The sequence below is a fragment of the Mirounga angustirostris genome, unplaced genomic scaffold (genome assembly GCF_029215605.1).
Source record: "Mirounga angustirostris isolate CCGP_5_RB_7025 unplaced genomic scaffold, mMirAng1.0.hap1 SCAF_1, whole genome shotgun sequence".
Classification (NCBI taxonomy): domain Eukaryota; kingdom Metazoa; phylum Chordata; class Mammalia; order Carnivora; family Phocidae; genus Mirounga; species Mirounga angustirostris.
In genome coordinates this window covers 47,863,006-47,871,372 of record NW_026991709.1, presented here as the reverse complement: position 1 = coordinate 47,871,372, position 8,367 = coordinate 47,863,006, and the positions used below count along the sequence as shown (strand labels likewise).

Here is an 8,367-nt window from a genome sequence, read left to right as displayed (position 1 = left end):
CTGTTTTGGGAAGTTATTAATTATTGATTCAATTTCTTTGATAGATACAGGCCTATTAAGATTGTTTATTTCTTCTTGTCTGAGTTTTGGCAAATTATGCCCTTCAAAGAATTGGCCCATTTCACCTAGGTTATCAAATTTGTGGACATAGAGTTGTTCATACTATCCCTTTATTATTCTTTTAATGTTCGTATGATATATAGTGATGTCCCCTCATTCATTTCTGATATTAGTAATTTGTGTCCTCTCTTTTTTTCTTAGCCTGGTGTCAGGTTTGTCAATTAATTGATCTTTTCAAAGAACCAACTTTTGCTTTTATTGATTTTTCTCTCTTGATTTCCTGTTTTCAATTTTATTTACTTCTGCTCTAATTCTTACTTCTTTTCTTCTTTTTACTTTGGATTTAATTTGCTCTTGTAATTATTTTTAAGGTGGAAGCTTGTATTATTGAGCTTAGAAGGTTCTTCTATTCTCATATATGCATTGAATGCTATAAATTTCTAGGTACTGCTTTTGCTGCATTCTATAAATATTAAATTGTGTTTTCATTTTCATTTAGCTCAAAATATTTAAATTTTTTTTGAGATTTCTCCTTTGATTCATGTGTTATTTAGAACTATGTTGCTTAATCTTTATGCATTTTAAGGGAATCAGGCAGCCCCTTGCGCTTCTCCTCAAGAACAGTCCCTTGATGAGCCGCTCTGACCCTCTACGATATTGCTCATACGCCCAAAGTGGCTGCCGATCTGAGCCACATCGAGACCGGGGCAACCGTGAAAGGCTACCTCGGACCTGAGCAGCTGCCGGATTGCCTGAAAGGCTGCGATGTGGTGGTTATTCCAGCAGGAGTCCCGAGAAAACCAGGCATGACCCGGGATGACCTGTTTAACACGAATGCCTCCATTGTGGCCACCTTGTCTGCTGCCTGCGCCCAGCACTGCCCCGAGGCCATGATCTGCATCATTTCCAATCCGGTGAACTCCACCATCCCAATCGCAACGGAAGTTTTCAAGAAACATGGAGTCTACAACCCCAGTAAAATCTTCGGGGTGATGACCCTGGACGTTGTCAGAGCCAACACTTTCATTGCGGAACTCAAGGGTTTGGATCCCGCTCGAGTCAATGTTCCTGTCATTGGCGGCCATGCTGGGAAGACCATCATCCCCCTGATCTCGCAGTGCACTCCCAAGGTGGACCTTCCCCAGGCCCAGCTAACAGCCATCACTGGGCAGATCCAGGAAGCCAGCACAGAGGTGGTGAAGGCCAAAGCTGGAGCAGGCTCGGCCACCCTGTCCGTGGCATACACCAGAGCTCAGTTTGTCTTCTCCCTTGTGGATGTGATGAACGGAAAGGAAGGAGTTGTGGAGCGTTCCTTCGTTAAGTCCCAAGAAGCAGACTGTGCCTATTTCTCCACCCCGTTACTGCTGGGGGAAAAGGGCATTGAGAAGAATCTAGGCATTGGCAAGATCTCCCCTTTCGGAGAGATGATAGCAGAAGCCATCCCCGAGCTGAAGGCCTCCATCAAGAAGGAAGAGGAGTTCATGAAAAACATGAAATGAGAGGCGCAGCCAGCGAGCAGTCCGTTTCCCTAACTTATAAAGGCATCATGTCCCTGTAAAGCCATCTCCTGCCCCCCGCGTTTGAGTTGTGTTAACCACAAGGGTCATGTTAGCGTCGCCATCCCGCCCAAATCGCCGGTCTGTCTGGGGTGCATCAATAAAAGCAGGCTTTGATTTTCTTTAAAAAAAAAAAATTCTAGTTTAATTCCATTGTTTTCTAAGAGCAGGCATTATATGATTTTTATTCTTCTAAATTAGTTAAGGTATATTTCTTTTTTTTTTAAATTTTTTTATTCTTATATTATCCCCATACATTGCATCATTAGTTTTAGATGTAGTATTCCATGATTCATTGTTTGTGCATAACACCCAGTGCTCCATGCAGAATGTGCCCTCCTCAATACCCATCACCAGGCTAACCCATCCTCCCAATCCCCTCCCCTCTAGAACCCTCAGTTTGTTTTTCAAAGTCTATCGTCTCTCATGGTTCGTCTACCCCTCCGATTTCCCCCCCTTCATTCTTCCCCTCCTGCTACCTTCTTCTTCTTCTTTTTTTTTTTTCTTAACATATATTGCATTATTTGTTTCAGAGGTACAGATCTGAGATTCAACAGTCTTGCACAATTCACAGACTTACCAGAGCACATACCCTCCCAGTGTCTATCACCCAGTCACCCCATCCCTCCCACCCCACCCCCCCCTCCAGCAACCCTCAGTTTGTTTCCTGCGATTAAGAATTCCTCATATCAGTGAGGTCATATGATACATGTCTTTCTCTGTTTGACTTATTTCACTCAACATAATACCCTCCAGTTCCATCCACGTCGTTGCAAATGGCAAGATCTCATTCCTTTTGATGGCTGCATAATATTCCATTGTATATATATACCACATCTTCTTTATCCATTCATCTGTTGATGGACATCTGGGCTCTTTCCACAGTTTGCTACTGTGGACATTGCTGCTATAAACATTGGGGTGCACGTACGTACCCTTTCAGATCCCTACTTTTGTATCTTTGGGGTAAATACCCAGTAGTGCAATTGCTGGATCATATGGTAGCTCTATTTTCAACTTTTTGAGGAATCTCCATACGGTTTTCCAGAGTGGCTGCACCAGCTTGCATTCCCACCAACAGTGTAGGAGGGTTCCCCTTTCTCCACATCCCCGCCAACATCTGTCGTTTCCTGACTTGTTAATTTTAGCCATTCTGACTGGTGTGAGGTGGTATCTCATTGAGGTTTTGATTTGGATTTCCCTGATGCCGAGCAATATTGAGCACTTTTTCATGTGTCTGTTGGCCATTTGGATGTCTTCTTTGGGAAAATGTCTGTTCATGTCTTCTGCCCATTTCTTGATTGGATTCTTTGTTCTTTGGGTGTTGAGTTTGATGAGTTCTTTATATATTTTGGATACCAGTCCTTATCTGATATGTCATTTGCAAATATCTTCTCCCATTCTTTCGGTTGTCTTTTGGTTTTGTTGACTGTTTCCTTTGCTTTGCAAAAGCTTTTTATCTTGATGAAGTCCCAATAGTTCATTTTTGCCTTTGCTTCCCTTGCCTTTGGCGATGTTTCTAGGAAGAAGTTGCTGCGGCTGAGGTCGAAGAGGTTGCTGCCTGTGTTCTCCTTTAGGATTTTGATGGACTCCTGTCTCACATTGAGGTCTTTCAACCATTTGGAGTCTATTTTTGTGTGTGGTGTAAGGAACTGGTCCAGTTTCATTCTTCTGCATGTGGCTATCCAATTTTCCCAACACCATTTGTTGAAGAGACTGTCTTTTGTCCATTGGACATTCTTTCCTGCTTTGTCGAAGATTAGTTGACCATAGAGTTGAGGGTCCATTTCTGGGCTCTCTATCCTGTTCCATTGATCTATGTGCCTGTTTTTGTGCCAGTACCATACTGTCTTGATGATGACAGCTTTGTAATAGAGCTGGAAGTCCAGAATTCTGATGCCGCCAGCTTTGCTTTTCTTTTTCAACATTCCTCTGGCTATGCGGGGTCTTTTCTCGTTCCATACACATTTTAGGATTATTTGTTCCATTTCTTTGAAAAAAGTGGATGGTACTTTGATGGGGATTGCATTGAATGTGTAGATTGCTTTAGGTAGCATTGACATCTTCACAATATTTGTTCTTCCAATCCATGAGCATGGAACGTTTCTCCATTTCTTTGTGTCTTCCTCAATTTCTTTCATGAGTATTTTATAGTTTTCTGAGTACAGATCCTTTGCCTCTTTGGTTAGATTCATTCCTAGGTATCTTATGGTTTTGGGTGCAATTGTAAATGGGATCGACTCCTTAATTTCTCTTTCTTCTGTCTTGTTGTTGGTGTATAGGAATGCCACTGACTTCTGTGCATTGATTTTATATCCTGCCACTTTACTGAATTCTTGTATGAGTTCTAGCAGTTTTGGGGTGGAGTCTTCGGGGTTTTCCACATAAAGTATCATATCATCTGCAAAGAGTGAGAGTTTGACTTCTTCTTTGCCAATTTGGATGCCTTTTATTTCTTTTTGTTGTCTGATTGCTGTGACTAGGACTTCCAATACTATGTTGAATAGCAGTGGTGATAGTGGACATCCCTGCCGCATTCCTGACCTTAGGGGGAAAGCTCTCAGTTTTTCCCCATTGAGAATGATATTCGCTGTAGGTTTTTCATAGATGGCTTTTATGATATTGAAGTATGTACCCTCTATGCCTATACTCTGAAGAGTTTTGATCAAGAAACGATGCTGTACTTTGTCAAATGCTTTTTCTGCATCTATTGAGAGGATCATATGATTCTTGTTCTTTCTTTTGTTAATGTATCGTATCACGTTGATTGATTTGCGGATGTTGAACCAACCTTGCAGCCCAGGGATAAATCCCACTTGGTCGTGGTGAATAATCCTTTTAATGTACTGTTGGATCCTATTGGCTAGTATTTTGGTGAGAATTTTTGCATCCATGTTCATCAGGGATATTGGTCTGTAATTCTCCTTTTTGATGGGGTCTTTGTCTGGTTTTGGGATCAAGGTAATGCTGGCCTCATAAAATGAGTTTGGAAGTTTTCCTTCCATTTCTATTTTTTGGAACAGTTTCAGAAGAATAGGTATTAATTCTTCTTGAAATGTTTGGTAGAATTCCCCTGGGAAGCCATCTGGCCCTGGGCTTTTGTTTTTTGGGAGATTTTTGATGACTGCTTCAATTTCCTTAGTGGTTATAGGTCTGTTCAGGTTTTCTATTTCTTCCTGGTTCAGTTTTGGTAGTTGATACATCTCTAGGAATGCATCCATTTCTTCCAGGTTATCTAATTTGCTGGCATAGGGTTGCTCATAATATGTTCTTATAATTGTTTGTATTTCTTTGGTGTTGGTTTTGATCGCTCCTCTTTCATTCATGATTTTGTTGATTTGGGTCATTTCTCTTTTCTTTTCGATAAGTCTGGCCAGGGGTTTATCAATCTTGTTAATTCTTTCAAAGAACCAGCTCCTAGTTTTGTTGATCTGTTCTACTGTTCTTTTAGTTTCTATTTCATTGATTTCTGCATTGATCTTTATTATTTCTCTTCTCCTGCTGGGTTTAGGTTTTATTTGCTGTTCTTTCTCCAGCTCCTTTAGGTGTAGGGTTAGGTTGTGTACTTGAGACCTTTCTTGTTTCTTGAGAAAGGCTTGTATTGCTATATACTTTCCTCTTAGGACTGCCTTTGCTGCATCCCAAAGATTTTGAATAGTTGTGTTTTCATTTTCATTGGTTTCCATGAATTTTTTTAATTCTTCTTTAATTTCCTGGTTGACTCATTCATTCTTTAGTAGGATGCTCTTTAGCCTCCATGTATTTGAGTTCTTTCCAACTTTCCTCTTGTGATTGAGTTCTAGTTTCAAACCATTGTGGTCTGAAAATAGGCAGGGAATGATCCCAAACTTTTGGTACCATTTGAGACCTGATTTGTGACCTAGGATGTGATCTATTCTGGAGAATGTTCCATGGGCACTAGAGAAGAATGTGTATTCCGTTGCTTTGGGATGCAATGTTCTGAATATGTCTGTGAAGTCTATTTGGTCCAGTGTGTCATTTGAAGTCTTTATTTCCTTGTTGATCTTTTGCTTAGACGATCTGTCCATTTCAGTGAGGGGGGTGTTAAAGTCCCCCACTATTATTGTATTGTTGTCGATGTGTTTCTTTGCTTTTGTTATTAATTGGCTTATATAATTGGCTGCTCCCATGTTAGGGGCATAGATATTTACAATTGTTAGATCTTCTTATTGGATAGACCCTTTAAGTAGGATATAGTGTCCTTCCTCATCTCTTATTACAGTCTTTGATTTAAAATCTAATTTGTCTGATATAAGGATTGCCACCCCAGCTTTCTTTTGGTATCCATTAGCATGGTAAATGGTTTTCCACCCCCTCACTTTCAATCTGGGGGTGTCTTTGGGTCCAAAATGAGTCTCTTGCAGACAGCATATTGATGGGTCTTGTTTTTTAATCCAATCTGATAGCCTGTGTCTTTTGATTGGGGCATTTAGCCCATTTATATTCAGGGTAACTATTGAAAGATAGGAATTTAGTGCCATTGTATTGCCTGTAAGGTGACTGTTACTGTATATTGTCTGTGTTCCTTTCTGGTCTATGCTGCTTTTAGGCTCTCTCTTTGCTTAGAGGACCCCTTTCAAGATTTCTTGTAGGGCTGGTTTTGTTTTTGCAAATTCCTTTAGTTTTTGCTTGTTCTGGAAGCTTTTTATCTCTCCTTCAATTTTCAATGAATGACAGCCTAGCTGGATAGAGTATTCTTGGCTGCATATTTTTCTCATTTAGTGCTCTGAATATATCCTGCCAGTCCTTTCTAGCCTGCCAGGTCTCTGTAGATAGGTCTGTTGCCAATCTAATGTTTCTACCATTGTAGGTTACATATCTCTTCTCCCGAGCTGCTTTCAGGATTTTCTCTTTGTCTATGAGACTTGTAAGTTTTACTATTAGATGTCAGGGTGTTGACCTATTTTTATTGATTTTGAGGGGGGTTCTCTGTGCCTCCTGGATTTTGATGCCTGTTTCCTTCCCCAAATATGGGAAGTTCTCTGCTATAATTTGCTCCATTATACCTTCTGCCCCTCTCTCTCTTTCTTCTTCTTCTGGTATCCCAATTATTCTAATGTTGTTTCGTCTTATGGTATTGGTTATCTCTCGAATTCTGCCCTCGTGATCCAGTAGTTGTTTATCTCTCTTTTTCTCAGCTTCTTAATTTCCATCATTTGGTCTTCTATATTACTGATTCTCTCTTCTGCCTCATTTATCCTAGCAGTTAGTGTCCCCATATTTGATTGCACCTCATTAATAGCCTTTTTGATTTCAACTTGGTTAGATTTTAGTTCTTTTACTTCTCCAGAAAGGGTTTCTCTAATAACTTCCATGCTTTTTTCAAGCCCAGCTAGTATCTTTAAAGTGATAATTCTGAACTCTAGATCTGACATCATACTAATGTCCATATTGAGTAGGTCCCTGGCAGTCGGTACTACCTCTTGTTCTTTTCGTTGAGGTGATTTTTTCCGTCTTGTCATTTTGTGCAGAGGAGAATAGATTAATGAGAGAACAAAATGCTAGCAGAGTAACCACGTCCCCAGAAAATATACTCTAAACAAATCAGAAAAGACCTGAAACAGTGGGAAAAGAAAGGGAAAGAGAGAAAAAAGAAAAAGAAAAAAAAAAGAAAAAGATAAAGATAAAAATGAACAAAAACAGAACAAAACAAAACAACAACAAAAAAACCAGAATGTGATCAAATATGATCAGGCTGGTATATAGATCAGTGCCACACACTAGATTTTGGGTGTATTTTGGTCTGTTAGATCAAAGTGCCTCCCAAAATTTTAAAGAAAGAAAAACTTATATATATACAAAAATAAGGGTTGATATGATGAAGGGATGGAATATGAGTGGAAAGATGGAAATTATAAAAAAATTTTATAAAAGGAATTGATAAGTTGTTTGAAAAGAGAAAGAAGAGGATTTAAAAAAGAAAAAAGAAAAAAAAAGGGAGAGAATGTGATCAGGCAGGGGAGTAGAAAAAAAACCATATACTAGAGATTTAGGGTATATTTTGATCTGTTAGAAGAAACTATCTCAAATTTTTAAAGAGAGAACAACTTATATATATATGCCAAAAATACGGGTAACCACTGTGAAGGGATAGAATATGACTCTAAAAATGAAAAATAAAAATGTTTTTTAAAAAAGGGATTGATAAGATGTTGGTTGAAAAAGGGAAAAAGAAAAATTAAAGAAAGACAGTTAAAAAAATTAACTTTGAAAGACTAAAGAATCATGGTAAAAAAGCCATGAATTCTATGTGCAGTATTCCCCTAGCGCTGGAGTTCTGCCGTTCTCATTGATCGGTAAACTTGGTCTTGGCTGGCTGTTCTCGCTGATCTTCTGGGGAGGTTGCCGTGGTTCCCAAATGTCTTTCCCAGAGGCGGAAGTGCCCCGCCCTTGCCCCCTCCCGGCTAAGTAATCTGCTCGGGTTTGCTCTCCGGGGCTTTTGTTCCCTGCGAGCTTTCCCTACAGCTTTGGAGGCGGAGAGTGAAAATGGCGGCCTCCCAATCTCCGCCCCGGAGGAGCCGAGAACTCGGGGCCCCGCTCCTCAGTGAGCCCCCAGAGAAAAGCCGTCAGTCACTCCCGTCTCCCCGGTCTCTGGCCGCACTCTGTGCTCACCCGGCCTGTGACCGCTCGTTTCTATCTCCGGCACCCGACCTCGTGTGGAGTCTCCAAACGCAGCAGATCCCTGCCGTGCGTGCTGCTCCTCCCGGGGGGAGGAAGGTGAGTCTCCCCG

General features: G+C 40.6%; 1 protein-coding gene across 1 annotated transcript; it reads left to right on the top strand.

The window, feature by feature from the left end:
* Nucleotides 1-619: 619 nt before the first annotated feature.
* Nucleotides 620-1,643, top strand: LOC123834757 (malate dehydrogenase, mitochondrial-like). Its single transcript, XM_045863792.3, is given in 2 exon segments — nucleotides 620-700; nucleotides 702-1,643. Coding segments are annotated over 2 exon segments (924 nt in total). The 5' UTR covers nucleotides 620-634; the 3' UTR covers nucleotides 1,560-1,643.
* Nucleotides 1,644-8,367: the final 6,724 nt, after the last annotated feature.